General features: G+C 40.9%; 1 protein-coding gene across 4 annotated transcripts in view; it reads left to right on the forward strand.

Annotated features, from left to right (window-relative positions):
- Positions 1–26335, forward strand: part of ATP10D (ATPase phospholipid transporting 10D (putative)) — a 145805-nt gene that overhangs the window by 86133 nt on the left and 33337 nt on the right. For all 4 annotated transcript variants that reach the window (XM_027544421.1, XM_027544422.1, XM_027544424.1 and 1 more), the window contains 8 exons: positions 1522–1760; positions 10240–10428; positions 12794–13400; positions 14137–14243; positions 16823–16949; positions 18581–18765; positions 21763–22072; positions 24957–25033. In XM_027544421.1, the coding sequence (XP_027400222.1) occupies positions 1522–1760; positions 10240–10428; positions 12794–13400; positions 14137–14243; positions 16823–16949; positions 18581–18765; positions 21763–22072; positions 24957–25033 (1841 nt within the window). The remainder of the gene's footprint in view (positions 1–1521; positions 1761–10239; positions 10429–12793; positions 13401–14136; positions 14244–16822; positions 16950–18580; positions 18766–21762; positions 22073–24956; positions 25034–26335) is intronic.

The raw sequence follows: 26335 nt of genomic DNA on the forward strand, positions 1-26335 counted from the left end.
TTTTAAATAAAAAATATTAAAAATTGTTTTGCAGAGAATTAAAATTGGGTGACTGGGCTTCCCCCGTAGCGTGGATGGTAAAGAATCTGCCTGCAGTGCAGGAGACCTGGGTTTGATCCCTGGGTTGGGAAGGTCCCCTGGAGTAAGAAATGCCACCACACTCCAGTATTTTTGCCTGAAGAATCCCATGGTCAAAGGAGCCTGGTGGGCTACAGTCTATAGGGTCTCAAAGAGTTGGACACGACTAACATTTACTTACACTTTATGATACAAAATGAAAAGTACTTCGAATGGGATGGTTGAGCAAGGCCTCTCTAGGGGGCATATCAGAGCCTAGATCTGAATGACTTGGTTTTTGAATTCAGGAGTAAAAGCCTTCCAGTCAGATGGAGTAGCTAGTATAGGGGCCCTCAGACAGAAATGAGCTTGACAGTTTTCAAAGTAAAGAAAGGCCAGTGAGGCTAGATTTAGTGTGGAAGAGGGGCCAGAAAAGTTAGGTCATCAGAGGCCAGATCATTTTGAGTTATGTATGCCAAGAAAAGGAATTCAGATTTTATTCCAAGTGAACTGAAAAGCCACTAGAAAGTTTTGTGTGGGCAGTAGTCTGATCTGCTCTATCTTTGAAAGATCACTCTAGCTACTGTTTCAGGAGTAGAGTACATACAGCAGGGAGGCCAGTCAGGAGGCTATTGTTCTGGTCCATTTGGGAGATGATGGTGAGTTGGATTAAGGTGTTGGAGATGAAGAGAAGTTTAGGTATTTGGGATATATTTTAGATGAATAATAGACAGCTGTCGGTGATGCTTTCAATACTAGGGATAAGGAAGAAAAGAGAAATCAAGGATAATCCTAGATTTTTGGTATAAATAGCTAGGTAGATATTTAGGTTTCATTTACAAAGATAAGAAAGACCAGAGAAAGAGTGATTTGATGGGAGCCTGGGGGAATAGAAAGAGCAGTCTACATTTACCATACCAAATTTAAGACGTCCATTATTTATTCAGCTAGTATTTTTTGAGTATCAACTCCTTCCCTGGATTTTAGGAATATCATATTAACAAAAGGCAAAATTATCTGCCCTTCTGGAGTTTATATTCTAATGGATGATTCAAAGAATTAAAAATAAGGTCAATGATGTATAGATGGTGGTAAGAACAGTGTGGTTAGATCTGAGAAGTCTTCACTGACAAAGGACCATGACTTCAAGGAGACTTGAAGGGGGTAAGGGAGTGAACCATGCAGATATGTGCCCAAAATGTGCACAGAGATAATAGTTTAAAGATGACGCCACAGAGGAAGAGTATGTAGGTGGTGAAGGAAGGAATTCTTGTGGCCTCTCTCATTGCTGCTACTTTTCTCAGTGATACAAGTTCATTAACTCAGTGTATTGGAGGAGTTTGGAAGCCAAGTTTTAAAAAGGAGGGGATCGTGTGAAATAGCTGTTTAAGAAAATGCTTGATATATTCGACCTGCAAGTGTTTCATCTCAGGGAATGACCCAGTGTGGTTTTCTTTCCCTCAGCCAAGAGGTTGGAATCCTATCAGGAAGCTGCCTCTGAAGATGAAGATTCCGCCGACACTCCCAGTGGCTCCCTCAGCAATATGGTGAAACCGAGGGCCCTCAGCTGCAGGACAGTTCACAGTCGGCCTTTAGGAAGTATCTCCTCGAATCATCTTACTGGGAGCTGTTTCGCTCTAGAAAGTAGAGAAGGAGCCAGTGAAGTGCCTCATTCCAGACAGGCTGCTTTCAGTAGCCCCATTGTAAGTGTGAATGCGTGACTTGAAACTTGTCTGTCTGTGTTGAATAATGAAAGAACATTCTCATAATTAAAATAGACCACACACTGTTGTCTTTTCTCCCTGAGAAGAGACTGTGTAAGTTCAGTCTGATTGCCACACATTCACAATATCTTAATTTTGGAGATCAGTGTCAAGAGATAGTATACCATTTCTGAAAAACATGTTTCTGGTCAAGGTCAGTCACTTCTGAGCCTGGAGAAAGCTGCCTTGCTTTAATGATCATGGCTCACTTTCAGAACCAGCACAACTTACTGGAGGTATCTCATACACTGGTAAGTGTGTCTAATTGATCGGGAAATCAGAGGCCTTTCAGTATCCTCCGAGGCCTTTTTATCTCTTTGTAATCCTCCCCGAAATCCCACCAAATATGTGTCCTCTTCTCCATTCCTAGTCCTCAGCAGATCATTTTCTAGTGTTTCTATACAGAGCTCAAGAGGGTGTGTGTTCTTAAGTCCTGAGAGGAAAATATGGAGGAAGAACCATGTGGAAGATGGAAAAGAGGAAAGATACTGGTGCGAAAGAATTAGAAATCAAAACTTTTGTGGCACTTAAAATCACTTTGATAAAATTTCAGCTGCCTTCTCTGCCCTCCACATTTCATTAACTTCTCCTTATCCTCATTCAAGATGAGGATTCCCTAGCCATGAGACTGGTAAGCAGTTGGTGGTCTCTGAAGTAGGTGACATAACAAGAAATAAACAGTTTTGGGAAGACTTTTGTTTCTGCAGTGAATTTATCTAGACTTTCATAGTAGAGACGCGATCTGAGTATACCCCAGGGATCTCATTTGTCCTGGAAAGGCCTTGAGGGGAGTCTGGCTTTTTTCAAAGTTCCAACAAATAGAGCAATTTAGAATCTAGGAAGATCATTTCACTGAAACTCATCCAATGCATTTCTTTGGCTCTAAGGATATAATGCCTGTTATATCCTATCATTACCATATGTCAAGCTATTCCAAACATCTGGACTTAATTTTTCTCCAGTCTCTGAGGGAAAAAAAAAAAAAGGTAAAGAATGCATACAACCTCTTTTCTGTACTCATTTTCAGGCTATATCAGAAGTAGATATCTGTTTTCTTCTGTTTTATCAATTTTGCCCATTACTCTGCTGATCTTTTACCTTTTCCAGCCGCCTGCAGTTAACCACATGTTGACTCATGTTTACTTGGAAGTCAAGGATACTAATGACCAGGTGGGCTTGTGCCATGGCCTCCCTCTCAGTTTCCCAATCCAGCCTCACTCTCTTCGTGGAACAAAGGATTATTTCCTAATTTGGAGTCATTATGGTTTTTGTACCATTTCCCCTGTCTAAAATTCATTCTCCCCTCACCACCTACTTCTATCTACCAGGTCTGATGAAATACTTTTTTAAATATCATTTCTTCTGAAGACTTCTCAGACTCTGTGTTTCTAAGTTCTGTTTACACAGTCCCTCCTGCCCTTCAGTCCCTTAGTCCTCATGGTATTGGCATTATTTCTGCCTCTGATGTGGACCTTGCTCCTTGAGAGCAAGGACTTCATCACCTTGAATCCTCAGCATCTAAGGTCAGAGTCTCCCATGTCTGCTCTCCGTGAAGTATTATTGGAAGCCGCTCAACAGGCTCAGTTTTCCTGTTCAATCTGTTTTGTTTTGACTTGCCTTGTACTCCAGTTCCATGCATTGTGCTGATTATACAGCTTCTCTGGGGTTGCTGCATTGTTTTGTGTTTTGAATACCAGACCCTTACATACAGGATGACGAGGTCTTCCTTGAGATCCGAGACCATCTCTCATGCTTGCTCTAGACAAGCCAATTCTATCCTTCTTGTAGACTAAAGATTATTTTGAGAAAACTGTAGATCCTTTAACCTGAAAGCTGACATCTGTGAAAATTGTACATATGATACTAAAAGTCTGTTCATGTATCCCAGGTCGTAGAACACCAGTGTGAAAGCATAGTGAGGGCTGTGATGTCTGGAAGTGAAAAGTTGTTAAGATGGTGACCTTCATGGGGGAGGCAAGGGGAGAATCAGAGAGGGTCCAAGGTAGAGTGCTGGCAAAGGTGTGCCAGCTTCAGGAGTTAGAATGACATTGAGGACCTTGAGTCCTGGATTCACATGACCTACTTTAGAAATAGAAACCTTGACTTTGTGAGTCAGTGTTTTTATGCTTCTTTAATCCTCAAGAAGTTTTCATTCAGCAAGCATGCTATTCATTCTACCTGGAGTGCTATCCTCCTAGATCTTTATATGGCTGTTTCCTTTCTTTTCACTGAGGTCTCAGCTCAGATGTCACCTCCTCAGTAAATCTTGTTGTTCAGTTGCTAAGCCATGCCAGACTCTTTGTGACCCCATGAACTGCAGCTCGGCAGGCTTCCCTGTCCTTCACTATCTCCTGGAGTTTTCTCAGACTCATATCTATTGAGTCAGTGATGCTATCCAACCATCTCACCTCTGTCATCCCCTTCTCCTCTTGCCCTCAATCTTTCCCAGCATCAGGGTCTTTTCCAGTAGTTAGCTCTTTGCATCCAGTGGCCAGAGTATTAGAGCTTCAGCATCAGTCCTTCCAATGAATATTCAGGGTCGATTTCATTTAGGGTTGACTGGTTTGATCTCCTTGTTGTCCAAGGGACTCTCAAGAGTCTTCTTCAACACCACAGTTCAAAAGCATCAATTCTTCAACATGGTGGTAAGATTCAGTAAATCTCACTGACCACCCAATCCAAAGTATGTTCCATCTCCTGCACACTTGTCTGAATAGAACCATCTTGTCTTGTATAAATAGAACCATCTATTTATAGGTTAATTTATCTCCCCCACCTAGGATGTCAGTTCCATGCACCCAGGACCCCATATATTCTGTGCACCCATCTTTCCTTGAGGTGTTGCTGATACCATAGATCAATAATAAATATTTATGGAGTAAATATTCCATAAATGGAGTAATATCCCATTAATGGAGTAATGGAAGACAATGACATAATACTAGAGCCTGGGATATAAAACGGATAAGACACATCCCCAGCTTTCAGCTTTGCTTTTGATAGAGGAGGCAGACATATAAGTAAATAGAAGTAATCCTGTATTGAAGATGCAGTAATGGTAGTTAATCCATAGTATTAAAAAGGCACAAAGAAGAGAGTCATCAACTCTATGGGGATGAGAAGGGATCAAGAAAAGCTTCACAAAAGAGGTAAAACTTATTTTATGATTAAACTAATGAGTAGAGGGTTCACAGTAGAAAAGGAAGGAAAAGCACTCAGGGCAGACAGTATATAGTGTGTGCAAAGGCTCAGAACCACACAACCGGGGAGAATGTAGTGGGGAGGAGGAGCTGTGCATGTGTGGCTGTTGGCCTTTGTCTTTTCTCTTAGGTCTTTGGTATTTAGGAATCTGAGGCAGAAGGCATTTGTATCTATATCTGTGCCACAGTTGTCCAGATGGAGTGCTGCGTCCCTAGGATTGGAGTGAGGGTGGAGCAGGAAATGAGATAAACACCTTGGGTGCAGGTGACAGAGGAGCAGAGCAGTGTTGGGCTTCCCAGGTGGCTCAGTGGGAAAGAATCGCCTGCCAAGCAGGCGACATGGGTTTGATCCCTGGGTCAGGAAGATCCCCTGGAGAAGGAAATGGCAACCCACTCCAGTATTCTTGCCTGGGAAATTCCATGAACAGAGGAGGCTGGTGGGCTACAGTCCATGTGGTTGCAAAAAGTTGGACACAACTCAGCAACTGAACAACAGGGCACAGTGTTAGACCTTGGTCAGTGTTATCTCCCACACGGCGTATCTTTGTTCATTCTTTAACTTTGGACATTTTTGAATTTGCATAAACAAAGTGGGTCCAAGTCATTCTCAGTTTGAAAACAGAGTTAACATTCAGTACATAGTAAGACTACACAAAAACTTTGGCAGACACTTTGAGAGAGCAAAGAGAAGTCTTGGCCAGTGTTTGTTTTAATTGGATTTGCACAGGGGGCAAATACAGAAAGAAATGAAGGAAGGAAAATAGGAGAGGGAGAATGGGGAGGGAGGGAGAGAGGGAGAAAGAAAGGTGAATGTGAAATCTGCAACCTGGTAAGAAAACATTATATGAATCGTGGCAGCAAATGTAAGGTTTCAAATAGCCAGATGCTAGGACTAAGACGTTGTACTCCCACCATGAAACAGATACGGCTTACTTTAAATATGGGAAGCTGTCTACATCATGTTCTGTAGTCTCTAATTAAGAGTATACAATTTTTCACTGCATAAAAAAATGTCTATTTGAGGTCAAGTGGGAGGGGGTTATGTCTTTGTTTTCTAAGAATAACATCTTTTTAATGTTATCCACCCCCTTCTTTATGGAATATAAAACCAGCAAATGTTTATTAGTAATGTACAGCAATAAAATTTTATAGCTTATCCACGTGCCAGGTACTGACACAGCTACTGAGTTAGGAATCCAAAAATCCATAAGATATGTTAAAAAAAATCCATAAAAAAATAATGAAATAATGCCTTTTGCAGCAACATGGATAGAGATTATCATACTAAATGAAGTCAGACAAAAACAAATATCATATGATATTACTTATTGTTTAATCGCTCTGTTGTGTCCGAGTCTTTTGTGACCCCATGGAATGTAGCTCTCCAGGCTATTCTGTCCATAGGATTTCCCAGGCAAGAATACTGGAGTGGGTTGCCATTTCCTTCTCCCGGGGATCTTCCTAACCCAGGATCAAGCCTGAATCTCCCGCTTGGTAGGTGGATTCTTTACCACTGAGTCACCAGGGAAGCCCGATATCACTTACATGTGAAATCTAAAAAAATGATACAAATGAGTTTATTATGAAACAGAAATAGACTCAAAAACGTAGAAAACAAATTTATAGTTACTAAAGAAGAAAGGGGGAAGGGATAAATTAGGAGCATGGGTTTAAGAGATACAAGCTACAATACATGAAAAGGTCTTGGAAAAGACCCTGAAGCTGGGAAAGATTGAAGGCAGGAAGAGAAGGGGACAACAGAGGACGAGATGGTTGGATGGCATCACCGACTCAATGGACATGATTTTGAGCAAGCTCCGGGAGTTGGTGATGGACAGGGAAGCCTGGTGTGTTGCAGTCCATGGGGTCACAAAGAGTCGGACATGACTGAGCAACTGACCTGAATACATAAAATATATAAGCAACAAGGATTTACTGTATAGCTTGGGGAAGTATATTCAATACCAAATAATAACTTAGAATGGAAAAATTTTGAAAAAGAATAGATGTATATATAACTGAATCATTTTTTTGTATACCTGAAACATTGTAAATCAACTGTTCTTCAATTTTAAAACATATGCAAAAATCTATAAGATATAGGTTCCTTCCTTTAAAGGAACTTTCTCTGTGGGGAGAGAAGTACATATACATGGAATTATTTAAAGCTGGATGGTGTGGATTTGGTTCTTGGGTTAATTCAAGTTCAGAGAAGACAGGAGCTGTCCATCACAGAAAAAAAAAAAGAGAGAAAAGTTAATTTTGAAATAGAAGGTAGCCATGAGGAAGATTTGGATCTTAGAAGAAAAAAAAAAAACAAACCCTGTCAAACCATCTTACACATAACAATTGTGTGTGATAACTCTATACTTCTCCTGAGTTCAGGAACTAAACACCTTAGTCACTCAGGGTTAACTTGTTAGAGACACCAACTAAAGGGAAGAATATTTTGTTCTTGCAGCTTCATTTTGACATGGCTCATTCCTTAAATCTTCTGGGTTATTCTTTATATATATATATGTTTATGCTTTTAGGGTCTTGTATGGTCCTGAGTTCCTCACGTCTATTGCGACAATTCTTTTTGTAAATACAGTTTCCAGTCAGAGTCCCAGCTTTGGTCAGCTCCATGTCTTCTTTTATTCTCATGGCCACAGCATCGGTTCTTAAATTCCCTGAATGACCCATTAGGTTGACTTATGTCAACAGTGTTTGTCACCAAGATGGAACTTACAATCCTGTCATTAGTCTTAGAGGAACTTCAGAATGAAGTAGAGTCCTGATGTTCTGAAGCCAGTTACTCATCCGTGTGGAGATCATCAGTACAATAAAATCACTGTTTGCTTCTAAGGTCTGTAACTCAATCCTTATCGTGTTCCAAAGAGCAAATGTCTGTTAGAGATAACATTACCAAAACCTGCATACTGGCTTCTTCTTGGAGATTCCCAGTACCTTTTAAACACTCTTAGAAGTGCTACAATAGAGAGACCTATTTAAACATTTCTTAAACTTATTTTAGTATGGGACTCTTTGGAGTTTTGCTTAATATGTATAAACATTTTGAGAAGGATGCCTTTGGAAATACTGCTCCAGCCTGTGGCGTCTCTCACACTCACTAGATGCCAGTATCATCATAGCCTTCATCAATTCCATGCAGCAAGGTTCCCAAGCATCAGACCTTGCCACTCTCTTGTAACTAACTTTGGCAAGGGGATCCTCAAGGAAGGGATGGTTCTCCAAGTAACTGAGGACGCAGCACAGACTCTTGCTGGCTCAGTGTTACTCTGTGTGAGTCTTGAGAGGGAATGTGGCCAACTAGTTAATGAGCAGTCGTCAGATTACAGACATTTACAAGCTCTATCAAATACAACATGGTTCAAATTTTGCTGAGTAAACTGTCTCAGAACAATAGATGCTGCCTTTAGGTAGAAATTTAAGAATGTCTTTTGACAGCAGAAAACTGGGACCTTTGAAACCCACTGTGAACCAGGTAGAAGGCAATGGCGCCCCACTCCAGTACTCTTGCCTGGAAAATCCCATGGACAGAGGAGCCTGGTCGGCTGCAGTCCCTGGGGTCGCTAAGAGTTGGACACGACTGAGCGACTTCACTTTCACTTTTCACTTTCATGCATTGGAGAGGAAATGGCAGCCCACTCCAGTGTTCTTGCCTGGAGAATCCCAGGGACGGTGGAGCCTGGTAGGCTGCCGTCTATGGGGTTGCACAGAGTCGGACACGACTGAAGCGACTTAGCAGTGAACCAGGTAAACTGCCTGAAAATGAGTGTGTCATTCCAGAAGAAAAAGGAACATAAAATTATTTCAGTTTCTGTTGTGCTGGTCTCATCTCACTTGTTGTCTTATTTACTTTATACAGCCACCCTCTGAGGTAGGTATACTTCTTAAGATTATTCAGAAGAGGGAAATGAAGCTCAGAGGGTTAAATAAGTAAGTTGCCTGAGGCCCCTAGAGAGCATGTGGTGGATCTAGAGCCTGAGCCCAAACCCAAATGATTTCCAGCCTGTGCTCTTTGCTTGTTGAGCCTGTGTTAAAACTTACCGGACTCCTAAGTGTAGAACGCAAGCCATGATCACTAAGTCTAACATCAAGCATCTCCTTATTTGAGTCTGTTCTCTCCATCGCCTCTCTCAGCTTTCCTGAAGTCAGTATGCTTTGCCAGCATCCTGGATTCCTCTAGAATACAGTGGCACTTTTTTGAAGACTTGATTCAGAGTTGATGATCCCTTTTTTGAATCATCTGAAAAATTTCTAAAGCAGTTGACTACATATTATAAAATTATAAAGAAATTTCTACAACAGTATTCTTTCCTTAAAGTTGGTACTTCTAAATAAGTGTGCAAAGTACTGTGTTAAACAGAATGAAGTATTTTCCCCCAATAATCAAACTTCTTAAAGCCAATTTGTAAAAGGAATTGTACAAAAGAGAAAGGCATAGGTCACAGTTGCCAGATATATTTGATAATCAGAAATCTCTTAGAGGGACCCTTGAATGTTCATCGCTGATTCTGTCTCTGGGTCGGGAAGATCCCCTGGAAGAGAGAATGACAACGCACTCCAGTCCAGAATCCCATGGACAGAAGAACCATGAACAAGGGGGTACAGTCCATAGGGTCGCAAAGAGTTGGACACATCTGAAGCAACTTAGCATAGCAAGCATGGATGTTCATGGCTTGTAAGGTATTACTAGGGAAATACAGATAAACTCTGTTAACTTGCTTATAGTAGTTTTTATTTTGCAGGGTTGGTTTTTAAACAATAGTAGTGACTTGAGCCATAAAATATTTTGTTAAAATAACATAGTATGAATAACATGCTCAGTTTTAAAAGAATTAATATTCATCAGTTGCTGTTGGATGAATCTATGCCCAAAGTAGAATCCTACAGTAAAATATAGCTCTGTACTGTATATTTCAAAATAAGGCAAGACTCATTCAATTAGAATTTGGTGAAAGGCATTGTCTCTATCTCTTACTTTAATAGTCAAGGTAATCTCCTTTCATATATGCATTCTAGATTTTGCATTTAATTTTTTGTCTTTTCCTTTTTTTCATTTCCCATGATACCATGTACATTAAATTTTATTTTTAAAGAATACGGTCTCATGTTTCATAGATTCTGGTTAGAAATCATCCTTCTTGTGTAGATTTAAAATTCATATTTTTAGATGCTTATTGTGACCACACTTTGTCTCATTGGATATTCAGGAAACAGATGTGGTACCAGACACCAGGCTTTTGGACAAGTTTAGTCAGATTACACCTCTGCTCTTCACCCCAACGGATGAGACTATCCCAGATCCACCACTGGAGACTCTATACATCATCGACTTCTTTATTGCATTGGCAATTTGCAACACAGTAGTGGTTTCTGCTCCTAACCAGCCACGGCAAAAGGTAAGACTAATGCAAACAAGGGTCACCTTCCAGAAGAGAACTGTGGGTTTAAATATATTTGTTATGTGCTCTTACTGTGCATGCATGCTAAGTTGCTTCAGTCGTGTCCAAATCTTTGCAACTCCATGGACTGTAGCCTGCCAGGCTCCTCTGTCTATGGGGATTCTCCAGGCAAGAATACTGGAGTGGGTTGCCATGCCCTCCTCCAGGGGACCTTCCCTACCCAGGGATCGAACTGGAGTTTTTTTACATCTAACCTGCATTGGCAGGTGGGTTCTTTACCACTTTTGCCACCTGGGAAGCCCCGTGGTCTTATATGGATTGTGATTAACAATAGTAACAGGTAACATTTATACATCACTTAACCTGTACTCTGAATTTATGATGTTCTAAGCGATTTGTTGGTATTAATAGGTTTAATACTCCCAACAGTTCCATGAGTTAGGTACTATTACTCTACTACTCATTTTACAGGTAGGCTTAAGTAACTTGCCCAGGGATACAGGACCAGTTTATTGAGGAAATAGGATTGAACCCAGGGAGTATGGATCCATGCTACTACACTACTTTGCTTCCAGGAGGATAGCTAATAAGAGCAGTTCTTGGCAAATGTGACTCTCTTCATTTTGCTTTACTTTACCTAACAAATTGAAGCTTTCTGTGAAACTTCTGAACATACGCACTACATCAAGCAAAATATAAAGTATTAGATTCATTATCATGTTTAATGATAATATACCTTTTCATATGCCACTTGGGTAATGTAAACTCAATCGCTGGAAGATCCAATACATCTATAATATACCAAGGTTCTGCTGTTCCCACACAAGCTGAATCTTTAAAGTCTCTTTGTAGCTTAGAATTCATGGAAAATTCATTTTCAATTAAAAAGGAAAGCTTGCTTTAGAGATTGGTGATTCACCACTCGCTGTGCTGTCTTCCTTGAGTATAACTATTTCCCCTTTTGCACACATCCACTTAAAATTCAATTTGCAGCTCAACCCAATTAAATTTTCATTTTCTATTAGATCATTTTCTCTTGGCAACTTCAGAGGTGGTCAGTTTTAACATAAAAATAACTTCTCATTAAGCTTTCACTTGATCAGAAACTATATTTTTATCAGATTTCAATTAGAAACTTGCTCTTTGAAGTTATCTAGTTAGAGGATAAATCACTGGTTATTCTGTTTTTTTCCCTCATACAACACCTTTTGATATACATCTATTTCCAATGCAGACATCTTTTGGTGTTTTCTGCTTAAGAAATATAGTTGTCTTATCCCCAAAGAATGTAATATTCTGTGGCCTGAAAGAAAATCTCTGTAGGCATATAAAAGCCTAAGCCTCATGATATTTTAAGGTGGTACCTTAAAATAGGTGAATAAAAGCAGTAAATAAAGAGCTCATTGAAATTCATATGTAATACAGAAACGTCATCTGTAGTTGAGTTCACTTTTCATTTTTGAGTTGCCAGTAAGTTTGCAAATTGACCAACATGAGTCCCTCAAACTATCATAAAATTAATAATTATTAGGAGAAAATTCTTTAATTCTTTGGACATTCTATTGTGAAAATTTTAGAATTCAGTTAATTGGTCTTTCCAATTAGTATTCTAAATTGAATCACTGATAAGAGTTAAGATCTAGAAGAAATCAGAATATGAACAAGAAAAAGTTCTATAAAAGTAGAAATTTGAATTCATATCATGATATTGATAGTCTTTCATAAACTACTTTATTGGCGTATTTTTCTTAAGTCAAATTAACAACCTTTTTTATAATCTGAAAAATGAAAGAAAAAACACATTTTGTTAGTCTTTTGATTTACTTTCTTCTAGTGTTTTAAATGTGTATTACTCATTTGTTTTTCTGCTGCTCATACTGTTTTTATAGCTTTTTCAGTATGGCCCTGTAATCTTTATAAACTTGATATTTAAATATTATATAACATTTTAAGATGTTTCTAATTTGTTATTGAATACTTATAATTTTTAAATTATTATTGCTAGGATGCATATAATAAAGATAATTTTTTTATATTAGGTTATATTATCAGAAAAATTTGCTAAAAGTATGCCCACTGCTACCAATATTAGCACGCTTTATATCTTTTGCTATGAGCTGTCAGATTTCTTCCTAAATGGTTGTAGAAATTCTCAGTGCTATCAACATTAGCACATCTTTTTCATAACGGCTGCTTTTATTTTTATTAATTTTTTTGCAGCATTGTGCAAAACATGAAACAGTTTGCTATGTAAGGGAGTAGTAACTTTTCATTGTCCTTTTTGTCCCCTAGTTTGAGTTCATAGTTGTTATCAACTGCTTTTGACTGTTTTATTGAGACCTTCTCATGTTATCTTTCTTAGGTCGGACTCTCTTCTCTGCGTGGAATACCCATTAAATCTTTGGAAGAGATTAAAAACCTCTTCCAGAGACTGTCTGTCCGAAGGTCGAGTTCACCATCTCTTGCCAGTGGGAAAGAGCCATCTGGAGTCCCAAACGCCTTTGTGAGCAGACTCTCTCTGTTTAATAGAATGAAACCAGCCTCACCTGTGGAGGAAGAGATCTCCCAGACGAGTGAGAGCCTCCAGGGCTCTGATGACTCAGCTTGTCCCACAGAAATTGAGAAACAAAACAGCGATGCAGGCATCGCCAATGGCAAGGTGGAAGCCCTCCCTGGACAGCCCTTGACCTCCAGCCTGTGTTATGAGGCTGAGAGCCCCGATGAAGCTGCCTTAGTGTATGCTGCCCGGGCTTACCAGTGCACTCTGCAGTCCCGGACCCCAGAGCAGGTCGTGGTGGACTTTGCCGCTTTGGGACCATTAACGTTTCAACTCCTACACATCCTGCCCTTTGACTCAGTAAGAAAAAGAATGTCCGTGGTGGTCCGGCACCCCCTTTCCAACCAAGTGGTGGTATATACAAAGGGTGCTGATTCTGCAATCATGGAGTTGCTCTCTGTGGCTTCCCCAGGTGGGTTCATGCAGGTCTGAGAAAGAAGTGATGGGAAGGGCTTGGTGATCACAGGGCTACTCTCAATGGTCTTGTAAAGGCAAACAAGCAGATCTGTGAGGATCCATCACACTTGATGAAGTAGGGAAAGTTGCCTAGGATTTGGTGAGAAAGCACCTAAGTTTTGGGGTTCCGTAGACCAGGGTTCAAATCTGTATTCTTTGTTTTGAAAGTAAGAATGTTGTGTAACTCATGGCAGAGGACACAAACATTTAAAACAATAGAAGTTACACTCAAGTATAGGGTTTCACATTTTTATATAATTCTTACGCAATATTAGGGTTCTCAAGTATAGTCTTTCACATTTTTACAAAAACAAATAACGTTTGTCCATAGTATAATCAGCAGATAATGGATCAAAGGGATATACTATATGCAATATATGCAGTGCCTCTGCTCAGAGCCTAGAAAATGGTAAGTGCTCGGTGGAAGACAGCCAGCATCAGTATAATCATTGTTACTGTCATTATCACTGTTGTGGGAATGCTATTTATATTAATTTGGGGGCCTTTTTCTCCCCAAGGAGAAAGGAACAAGGGAAAAATTTATTCTGAGGGGGTCCCTTTTATAAATGCACATTTAGGATTCAAAACTGTGAGGCCTTTTGTTTGTTATGGATTAAGCTTTCATTATTTTTTAAAAATGTCTGTCGTTGGATAAGCTGGTAGGAGCACTTGTGTGTCGTCAATTATTTCAGATGGACCAGGTCTGGAAAAACAGCAGATGATGATAAGGGAGAAAACCCAGAAGCACTTGGATGACTACGCCAAACGAGGCCTGCGCACTCTGTGTATAGCGAAGAGGGTGAGGCTGCTTGGGGCACCCTCTGGCTTCCTTCTTTCCTGTGTTCGACCATCATTTAATGAAAACAAGCATGTATCAAACCCTGATCCAGATATCTGAGAAAGTTCCTGGGCCAGTGGCTTTCTTTTCATATAGCTTCTTTATTCCTTATATATTAGTTGGTCAGAGTTTGTTCTCAAAGTATTTTGCCAGAAAAGTTTTCAATAGATTTGAGTATTTTCATTTGGAAACTGCAGTATGGCTGGGAATAAAAATTCCTGGATCCTACTCTCTGCTCTCAGTACCTTGTAAATGTCATTCCTCTGTCTTGCAGCATTTTTAATGAATGAGGCCAGAGACTGGCCTTTATTTTCACCGTAGAAGTTCTTGATAATTTTTCCTTGTTTGCTTGTACATCTTTATCTGTAAATCCAGATAAATTCCCTAAATATTATCTCAGTTTTGATTATTCTCTATGTAGAATAATCTTGAGACCTAGTTTTTCCTTTCTACATAAAAAATTATGTAATAAGAAAGTCGAGTTCCAAGAAGTGATTTGAGGGGTGTTACTACCAAAACCATCCCTGGGAGCCTGGGAGAAACTGAGACACAGTCTTTTAAGAGTAAATTCGTTAAGTTTTTTTTTGTGCCCCTTGGCCAGTGGGGCATGGCTTCTGTACTGACCAAGTCCAGCTGCTCAGCTGTAATGTGTGCTATGTGCTAAGTTGCTTTAGTTGTGTCTGACTCTTTGCAACCCTGTGGACCCACGAGGCTCCTCTGTCCATGGGCCTCTCCAGTCAGGAATACTGGAGTAGGTTCCCATTTCCTTCTCCAGGGCATCTTCCTGACCCAGGGGTTGAACCCGCATCTCTTTATGTATCCTGCATTGGCAGGTTCTTTACCACTAGTGCCACCTGGGAAGCCCACTCAGGTGTAATAAGCCTATGCAAAACCTTACACCTTGAGATCCCCCCCCTTATTAATAAACCAAGACATGCCAAGTCCCATCCCTACAACTGTATCCCCAAATGCACACCTAGGTAATGTTTCTTCCTTCATTGGAGATTCAGCTAGCTCATTGATGAGAGCCCTGGCAGGAGAAGATGGGGAAGTCTAGTTAAGGTAGGGAAGGAGAGTCTAGTAAGGCCTAAGGCAAGGGAAGAATGTACTTATGGGGAAGGGAAGGGAGTCTGCTATCAAGATATAGCTAAGACTTTGTTCCTTGTTTCTTGTCCTTCAGTGTTTTATCTGTCAGCCCACACAGGGGAAATACTGGAGGAGAACCAAGAAGGCTGCTCTTGCCAACTCTCTCTCTCCTCCATAACTACCTCCCACTCATTCTGTCATCCTCTCCCTCCCTGGCTGTGAGCCCTGCAGTTAATTTTTGCTGTGTTAGAAGCCAGAGTGTCAATTTTCTGTCCTTCATTGTGAGCTCTAACTAGTAGAGAAGATAGAGAGAGTTGTGTAGATCAAAGTATCCATTCTTTAATGGCTGTCCGATAATACCTAAACGATAGAGCTCCTGAGAGAACTGCGGGTTGAATTGGAGTCTTAACTGAATTGGAGACTGTAACTAGGTCCTGAGGCCAGTGCATGCATCTTTCATTTCTTTCCCAAATTCTAATTCTTGGGAACTGCCTTAGGGAAAGTAGCATATTTTATAGACTCCGAAGCACTTAATTTCAGCTGCAAGGATAATCAAAAGCCTGTCTCACACATGGTTGTAAGAGTGAAGAAAGTAAGATCAAAACAGAGCCTCTGCCTTTTCAGTGGAATGATTCTGTCCTAATAAAGATATAGCCCAGCAAATGTCAGATTCTCCCAAATCAAATTACCTTGTGGGCAAGAATGAATAGAGGAATTGGCTCACCCTATCAACTGCATGCTGCTTTATAAGAATTGAAAGTAGATTTCTTCTCTATAGCAAGCTGAAGACAAAGGAACATGTAGCATTGGTTCTTTCTCTAGGAATTCCACTTAATGTTTTGTTTGGAAGAGAGCTTTCTTGCTTTAATCATTTGGCTTCCTCTTTCTTTTAACCCCTATGAATAACTCACCCCATAAACCAACCATCAAAAGGAATCAAAGGTGGGACTTTCCCAGTGGTCCAGTGGTTAAGACTCCAAGCTTCCAATGCAGGGAGTGTGGGTTTGATCCCTGAGTGGGGGAACCAAGATCCCACGTGCCGCATGGTACGGCCGAACGAAACAGTGCTGCCCTATAGTTCTGTGACACCTGAAATTGAGTACCCAACGCCACTTTCTCAACTGCACCATTAGAATCCCCCTGGATTTCACTTTTCAAGTGGTTCCTTTCTCCTTTCTCTCTTCATAGTTCCTGGTTTAATTAAATGGATTAACCCACTTGCATCTTATGAGTAGAATTTCCCAGAGATACTGAGCTACAGGGTCCATCCATCCTCAGGGTTTTACTAGTCTGATCACAGAAAGGTTTGCTACTGCGTATGGTATTTGGACCTGGCCTGAGTGAACCCAGAAAGAGGTATACCTAAAATGAGTTCATGGTTTGATATTTTTCTAGGGTGGGTCTTGACAGGTTTATCACATAGCCTGCCTCATAGCTTTTTTCCCCCTCCATAGGTCATGAGTGACACTGAATATGCAGAGTGGCTGAGAAATCATTTTTTAGCTGAAACCAGCATTGACAACAGGGAAGAATTACTCCTTGAATCTGCCATGAGGTTGGAGAACAAACTAACTTTACTTGGTAGGTGGACTACAGTGTATTGTCTTAATGGAGAATTTTTTTAAATGCTTAATGCCTCTGTATTAGTTATTTATTCACCAGTGCCTTTTTTTCCCACTTTAATCCAATATATATATGTGGTTCTATCCACCCTGTCCAGTTTGATTTATACCCACCTTCCAGTCTTTCCCAGTCCATTTTCAACCACAGTAAACTTGACTTCATTTGTGGTAGGGTCAGGGTGATCATCCTTAAGATCATTTAACAATTCAACACTTAACATAGACTATAAAGCTGAGTAAATACTCTTGTTCAAGAGAAGAAAGCTAGAGTTTCTTGCCAGGTATTGGATAAGGTTTTTTAATATATGTTGTCTTTTTGAATCCCACACTACAGATCTGTTGTATGTAGAAGAAACTTGGGGCACAGAGCAGTTTAATGACTTGTTCAGAGTCACAGTCTAGTCACCGGCAGAGCTGGGGAGAAGCTCAGAGCTATCCATCCCTCACTCTAGGGCCCATATTCTTTATTCTGTGCCTGCAATTGGACTAAAAATTTTTCTCTCTCTCTTACTTTTTGGTTTCAGCTAAAAGTTGCACACCTGACACCTCTTGTTTCAGATTGAACTGCATCTTAAAATCACCTGGAGCAGTTTAAATAGTACCAGTGCCTACCCATGGAATCTGATTCAATTGGCCTGATATGTGGCCGGGGTATTTGAATTTTTCAAAGTTTCCCAAGTAGTTCCCAAGAGGAAGTCAAGATTGAAAAACACTGTTTTAGAGTCTGGACCTCTAGATACTAATATAAATGCTAACACACCAAAATACCAGTCTCTAAGCTCCATTCCTCAGGTTCAGAGAAAAGCAATGACCTGACTTGGTCTCTAGCCAGTGGAGTAATGATCTTCCTCCCAAGTCATTTCTCCATGACAGTGTGAATGGTCTATAATAGATCCACTTTTCCTCATCTGCAGTCCCAAACTCAACATGCTCTGTGGGTTTAGCGCCAAAACTCATTTATTGGCAAGATCAGGCCTCATTTGATAAGACAGTTTAAAGTGTTTATTATCCTAATTAGTGTGATTGTAATTTATAAGTTTTGCTAAAGAAATATTAATATGCTTGATTACCAGATATTATAAGATATGACACATGTACCGTGTTACTTAAAAATCTGCAGAGCTTTTGAGTTCCAAAATATAGCTAGTCTCAGTTGTTTTAGAAAAGGAAATTATGGACTTATAGTATGAAAGAGCATTAAAAATAGATATTGTGGGTTACTGACCCGAACATTCTTTTAAAGCCTGTCTTTACCCTTGGGAATTATAGAATTATAAAATTGGGAAGTAAGTTTATATAAGTAACTGAGTGAAATCCCCTCAATCCCCCTAGAAGAAAGCTAGCCAGAAGGAGAGCAAGTAAGTTTGATAAACTCATTGATTGCTAAGGCTTTCCTCCCCCAGTATTACTTTTTTGTATATGATTTTGGTCTGAGGGGTCAACATTTCATTTGGACCCCTTGAAGCTACTGGAGTGGTTTGCATAGTTCGGGACAGGATCAGCCAACAGATAGGGTTCCATCATAGTTTAGGTGGGCTTCAGCTGGCTTTTGTTTCTTACAAGCCCTATTGAACTCCGGTTATTTTCTAGGTGCTACTGGCATTGAAGATCGTCTGCAGGAGGGGGTCCCTGAGGCTATAGAAGCCCTTCACAAAGCTGGAATCAAGATCTGGATGCTGACAGGGGACAAACAGGAGACAGCTGTCAACATTGCTTATGCGTGCAAACTACTGGAGCCGAATGACAAGCTCTTCGTCCTCAATACTGAAAGTAAAGTATGTACCCTGAGATTAGCCCGGTCTCCTTTTTTTTTTTTTTTTAAAGCCAGTGGAATACTTGTGATTTCATGACTGTTAGGAGAAAGAAAAACCAATAACCATTAGCTCCTTGATAATTAGTTCTTCTGTCCAGCAGTTGGACTTCCGTGGTGGCTCAGTCGGTAAAGAATCGGGGCTGCAATGCAGGAGACTACTTGTAATATAGGAGACCTGGGTTCAATCCCTGGGTCAGAAAACTCCCCTGGAGAAGGAAATGGCAACCCACTCCAGTATTCTTGCCTGGAGAATTCCATGGACAGAGGAGTCTGGCAGGCTACAGTCCATTTGGTCAGAGGAGTCAGACACGACTTAGCGACTGTACTGCTACTACTATCCAGCAATGTAGCTTGTTTAGTTATTTTAAAGGCTTGGAAAATATAATGATTCAAAGGAAAAAATTCCCATTAAAAGAATTTACATTGTATTTGCTTCTCCCTTTACCCCCATGTAGAATTATCACTGAATTGACCAGATTTAGCCCATGATGACAAAATATGTCAAGCTGTGAGGCAGGCACCTACCTCCCTTTCAAGCTGAGGGGAAGTGATTTCTGGTGTAATCTTGTGAGTATTTTCCTGGTAATTCTAAAATTAGGCTCAGAGGATAATCTTGCCCTCTAGTGGCAAATCTTATATAGTGCACCTGAGAATATCAAAAGTTGAAAGAACTTGAAGGGAAAAAAGTTTTTTCTTCTCCTTTTTTAGGGAGAAGGAATTTAAAAGGTTTGGATTCAGCCTATATTTTCCAATACCCTCTTCCCTCCAGCCCTGTCACTCATCTCTAACACAAATAATCTAATTAGTTAAACAGGCATTTTATTGAATATTCTTAATACAGTGATACTAAGAATTTGTGCGTGTTGTATAATTTGCCTGGAAAACCTTCCTCCTTCCTTCCTAAGTTGTCAGACTCTATCAGTCACGTTCATTTTGGCATAGCAACCTGCCTCTCAGAAATTCTCTGGAACTTGTCACCCGGATCATGTCTTGGGTCTTGGTCGCAGGCTACCATGTTTGATTAGCCATGTTTTTATGGTCAGTCGTCAGTCAGTACCCAACTAGATGGTACATTTTGAGGGAGGAGAATTTTCCTTAATACAGACTTAGTTTTCCTTGGCAGTGGACAGTGGCTCAGGAACCTATAAGCAAAACTAGCAGCCAGATCCCAGTATCAGCTAGGGAGTTAGCACCAGAAAATGCCTGGTGATTTTAGTCACTAAAATGTATGTGCCCTTAAGTCTAGTAAGACCTGGATTCAAATGCTTAGCCTGCCAGTGACCAGGTATGTGACCTTTGGGAGTTAACCACCTGAGTCATTTTCCTTACCTGTAATTTGAGAGTAATCCCTATTTTATAGCATTGTTGTGTGTATTAAATGGGAAAATATACATTATTTAATATGACCCCTGGCAGATGTAAGGGCTCCCCTGGTGCTTCACTAGTAAAGAACCCGCCTGCCACTGTAGGAGACGTGAGTTTGATCCCTGGGTTGGGAAGACCCCCCAGAAAAGAAAGTGGCAACCTACTCCAGTATTCTTGCCTGGGAAATCACCTGGACAGATGGGTCTGGTGGGCTACAGTCCATAGGTTTGCAAAAGAAGCGGACATGACTTAGCAACTGAACAGCACACAACAGGTTAATAGATCTTGATTTTCAGTGACTGCAGAGTATGTTACCTTCCAAATGTACCATTTTAGTTTAACCAAACTTCAGAGGGTTTTTAAAGATAATTTTTTACTATTACATTTTGAGCCTCTAATGAGCATGTTTGATTCACTGGGGACATTTGAGGTGTATGGGATCAGATTTGTACCCATGGTAAAGGTTGCCAGGTAGCTCCATTTTGAAGTTGACTCTCTTGTTAATTGTATCCATCCCTGTTGTTAAGTAAGGTTGTTAAGTCTTTGTTGTGTCCATGTGTGCCTACATATCCATACCTACTATAGTCTATTTTATTGTGGGTTGAGAAATACTTGATAAAACAGCATTTGAAATAAGAGAAAATGGCCTCTGAGTGAGGGACTCTTTCCTGAATAAACTGTTTTAGACCGAGTGTATAAACTTAAATGCAGTGCTCTAGGCTTTTGTTTGTCTCTGTCCTTTGTGTCATTTGACACTGTAGTTTCTGGTTATATTATTCTTGTTTTGAGTAGAATTCATCAATGAATATTTATTGAGTGACTAACTTGGTCCTCTTTTAGGCGTTATGATGGTTTCAAAAATAAATTAAAAGTGCTATCTGTCTTCAGAGACCTTCCTAACAAGCAGGGGGTGAGGAGAGTGGAGGGGATTGTATGCAAACCAACTGTGTTGAGGCCGCTGAGGACAGGACCAGAATGTTAGCTCGGTGAGGGTGGGGACTTCCGGTTCATTGACTTGTCCCCAGCACCTAGAATTCTCAGTAAATAGTAAGTGAATGAGTGAATAAACGAGTTGAATCAAAAAGAAGAGAAAAATAATAATTACTGTTTTAAATTCTGAGTATTGTGCTTTACACTAGGAGCTTTGCGTGTATTATTTCACTTACTCCTCACAACAACTTTATAATGTAGACATTTGTATTTTTCAGATTAGAAAGTTGAGGGTGAGAGAGGTTATATAATTTGCCTAAAGCCAAGCACATAGAAAATGGAAGAATGAGACGAGAGCACACTTGAGATTTATAGTTTGAGAAGTAAACTGCACAAATATTTGTAAACTGCACAAATAAACAAATCTTACACCTATTTCTCAGTTGTGTAGTTGGAAGTGAGATGTTCCTCATCTATTTATCCCCTTCCCACATACACACAGAAGTCTCTGCAGAAGAGCTGTGAGGTCTTCAAAAGGAACCTGTTACTCCCTCCCTGGGGTTGCCTGGATGCAGCAGATGTTAAAGAATAGCAGTGATAAATTTAGCTGAAGGTGGCCAGCAAGGGAGCCCCGAGGCTAAATGTTTGTGCCTCTTGTTTCAAGAATGCCTGTGAGATGCTGATGGATACAATTTTGAAAGAACTTCAGAAGAACCCAGCTTCTCCAGAGCAAGCATCGTTGAGTGCGAGTTTACACCAGCCTCCTCCCACCCTGCAGGGCTCAGGGCTTCGGGCTGCACTCATTATCACAGGGAAGACCCTGGAGTTTGCCCTGCAGGAGAGTCTGCAGAAGCAGTTCCTGGAGCTGACTGCTCGCTGCCAAGCTGTGGTCTGCTGCCGAGCTACGCCCCTGCAGAAGAGCGAGGTGGTAAAACTGGTTCGAAGCCACCTCCGGGTGATGACCCTGGCCATCGGTGAGTGGGAGTGGAACCCAGCCCCATGCTTCTCCCTTTCGTGTCACACCAAAAGCTGATTCTTCTGTTTGTCCTTTCTTCCGTACATCCCTTTGCCCTTCTCTGGGTCTGTCGTTCTCCTCCCTTCTTTCTCTCCATCCCCGACTGCCTCCCCATTCCCCTCCATCACCTATTTGGCCCCCTGTTATGAATCAGGTGGTAGAGATGTGACATAGAAAACAACATAATAGGAGTCTGTGTTACATATCAGATCACCTGGGTTAGGAGGGTTATGTAGTTAAACGTAGACCTGATAAGTCCCTGAGTTCTACCTTCAAGAAAGTTAAACTCAGGAAAATTAACAATTCATTTATTTGTTCAACAACTGTTTATTGAGTGCCTTCTATGTACCAGGCATTTTCCTAGGCAGTGGAGAAAGACAAGTGTACTAAACCGACAAAGTACCTTTTCTTAAGGAGCTTACATCTAGGAGGAGGGCAATGCAGTAAAAAGTGAAACAAAACAAAAAGGTATAAAGATGTAAGATGTCAGATAGTGACAAGTGCTATTGAAAAAATTAAATCAAAGTCAAGGGATGAAGAGCATTGGGGGAGGGGGAAGGGGCTGCTATTTAAAATAGGTTTTTCAGAGATAGTCTTACTGATTAGGTGGCGTGAGCAGAGACTTGAAGGAGATGATAAAGCAGCCATAGGAGATCTGGGTTGGGGGGAGTTTCTGGCAGAGAAGACACTGAAATGTCAGGATATGCACCATGCTCAGCGTGTCAAACCCAAAGCGGGTTGAGCAAAAGGAAGGGTCTTCTGCAGGTTAGTGAAGGGCAGAAACATGGCAGGCAACCAGATCATGTAAAGTCTTGGAGGCCATTAGGAATTTTGGCTTTTATCTGTAGAGATAGGGAGCCACAGGAGGACTTTGGGCAGAGGAGGGACATGATCTGCCTTAAGTTGAGAAGGGTCACATTGGCTCCTGTGTTGGGAGTAACCACTGGATCACAAGGACATAAGGAAGACCAGTTGAGCAGCTATTGTAATAATTCAGGGAGAAGAGAACTGTGGATCGAGCCCAGGTGGGAGCAGAGGAGGTGGTGGGATGTGATCAGATAATGGACATGGTTTGAAGAAAGAGCTGGTTAAATTTGCTGATGGCTTGGATGTGTTGAAGAATAGTAGGCGTCAAGGGGGAGGTCAAGGGTTTATCTCTAAGAGTATAAAGGATGGAGCATCCATTTACTGAGATGGAGTCAGGGAAAGCAGGAGTTCGGTCTTACACACATTAAGTTTGAGAAATCCATTAGCTGTCAGCAGTGATGTTAGGTAGGCAGCTGGAGATAAAGTCTGAGATTTTAGCAATGAGGAATTGGCTAGAGACATAAATTTGGGAATTGTAAGTCTAGTGATGATATTTAAAGCCTTGATATTAGATAAGCTCACCAAAAATGAATATAAGTGGAAAAGAGAAACAGGGTGAGATTAAGTTCTGTGACATACCAAAATTCAGACATTAGCACAATGAGAACTCAGTCTTTCCTTATAGTCTCTGCTTCTACCTGGATTATTTTCAGTCTCAGGTAGCCTCTCCCCTCAGGATGCTGTTCTAGCCACTGAAAATTCCCACCTTTATATCTCATCCTATTAGCAACCTGAGAGAAATAATAGTACATGTTTTCAAGTTGCTGGAATAAAGTATCAGGGTTAGGGTGGAATTCTGTTCAACTGTCCTATTGAAAGAACATATAAATGAGTGAATTGTTCAAGGCCCTGAATCCGTATGTTCCTGAGGCTAGAGCCCTGGACATGTCAATTGTATCAATTAAGTTGAATCATGTACCCATCTCTGAACCAATCACTGAGGCCAGGGAACAGATGATGCTAATTTCCCAGGCTTGCTTCAGTTGCCCATCCCAAATCTGGAGATTTGGGTTCATCCTAACAAAACACATGGACTCAGTCCCCAGGAAAAGGTAGGATACTTCATTAGAAAACAAGTAAAGTTTGCTGGGCAGTTGGGAACAACCAATGTTCATTACCAGTGGGAATGTAATAACTCCCCTTAAGAAGCTTCCCCTGTGTTGAGACAAGGAAATCTATAGCAACCATAATAATACCACGTGACAGGTTTACTAGAGACACACTCAGTGGTACTTGAAACCTAAGGAAGGGGCATCATATCTAAAAGAAACATGATGACTTCCCTGGTGGTCCAGTGGCTAAGAGTCCACCTGCGAATGCAGGAGACACGAGTTCAATCCCTGGTTCAGGAAGATTCCATATGCTGTGGGGCAGCTAAGCCAGTGTGCTGCAGCCATTGAAGCCCATGCTCAGTAGAGCCTGTACTCCAGAAGAGAAGCCACTGCAAAGAGAAGCCCACGCATCATAACTAGAGAGTAGCCCTTGCTCACTGCAACTAGAGAAAGCCCACACATAGCAACAAAGACCCAGCATAGCCATAAATAAGCAAATAAATAAGTATTATTTAAAAGGAATATGAGAAGGATTTCCCAGAGGAAGTGATATCTAAGCTGAGAGAGCAATTAAAATCTAGCAAGGTGGGGCGGGGATGATGAGGGCAGTGTTATAGGAATAGAGAAACACGAGGTGCAGGGCTAGAAGAAGCAGAGTATATCTGGGAAATTGGAAGTAGAGTAAGTGACATAGACAAAGGGGAGGCTAGCCCAGGCAAAGGATTTTCAAGTAGTACTGATTTGGAATTCTTCTGATGGCAATGGGATACCACCTTGAATTCCTGCTTAGCCAGCTTCCAGGCAGCTTGGAGACATGGGATAAACCTTGAAGGATTAGTTTGTTGGCTTGAGAGGCTGCTACTGATTTGTAGTTTGCATCTTTTCTTTGCTCCTCATCTGTTTCTCTTCTCCTGTCTCACGAAGGTGACGGTGCCAACGATGTCAGCATGATTCAAGTGGCAGACATTGGCATTGGCATCTCTGGGCAAGAAGGCATGCAGGTGAGTAGATGTTGCACACCCGAAGACCATAAACTTGACCTTCCCATCCAAAGGTAGCCTTCTCCACGGTCACATCTCTGTGGTAGAGTGAGGCTGTCTGCAGCTAGCTCAGAAGTGAGTGACAGGGCATTTATCCATTCATTCGCTCAGTGACTATTTACTGGGTGAGTATTATGGTATTTTCCTGTGTAATTTTAACTCACTTGTTCAGTTTTAAAAATATAACGTATCTAAATCATAAGAACATATGTGTTATCTCTGCAATAACTATGACTTGATGCTGAGAGCCACTGAGGATTTGAATAAAAGACCTGAAGATCCTAAATAGGGAGATGCGAAGAGAAGATAGGAGAGGATGAGGGAGGTGTGACTGCCAGTTTTCATGTGTATGCACTGGATAGTGTTGTAGGCACAAAATTCAGATAGAGGCTTGGACAAAAGACTGCTTGTCATGATTGGAGCAAGTACTGTCAAAAGAAAGTGGGCTGTGAGGCTGAGGGTTTCCTGAGAATTGTAAATTATGATGTCTTTACAAAAGATGAGAAATTCAAATACCTCCTTTGCCTGCCGCGTTGTTAATAGTCAAGTGAAGTCATAACTGTATGCTTTTATATTCTCTTCGTTGAGGAGAAGCAAATGCTCCCTCGGAGTTCTTTCTGAGGGGGCTGCTTTCTAGGGAAAGCACACTTGCCGAAACTACATCATGAATAGTAGACCAGAGAGAAGTCTTGTTTCATGGGGTCATGTTGGAAAGCTGAGTGGTAACTCCAGGCAACCCGTTAACGCTCTGTATGCAGGCGTTTTTGCTTGTTTGGAGAGGGTTATTTTTTTTTTTTTTTTGGCGGGGGTGGGGATCTGCATGTAAGGCTTAACCTACATGTTTAAAAAAATTTTTTTATTTTTATTTTTACATGTATTCTCCTTTCATTTCCATCTTTTCTTTTTATTTTATTTTATTTTTAAACTTGACAAATTGTATTAGTTTTGCCAAATATCAAAATGAATCCGCCACAGGTATACCTGTGTTCCCCATCCTGAACCCGCCTCCCTCCTCCCTCCCCATACCATCCCTCTGGGTCGTCCCAGTGCACTAGCCCCAAGCATCCAGTATCGTGCATTGAACCTGGACTGGCAACTCGTTTCATACATGATATTATACATGTTTCAGTGCCATTCTCCCAAATCTTCCCACCCTCTCCCTCTGCAACAGAGTCCAAAAGACTGTTCTATACATCAGTGTCTCTTTTGCTGTCTCGTACACAGGGTTATTGTTACCATCTTTCTAAATTCCATATATATGCA

The sequence above is a fragment of the Bos indicus x Bos taurus genome, chromosome 6 (genome assembly GCF_003369695.1).
Source record: "Bos indicus x Bos taurus breed Angus x Brahman F1 hybrid chromosome 6, Bos_hybrid_MaternalHap_v2.0, whole genome shotgun sequence".
NCBI classification, from domain to species: domain Eukaryota; kingdom Metazoa; phylum Chordata; class Mammalia; order Artiodactyla; family Bovidae; genus Bos; species Bos indicus x Bos taurus.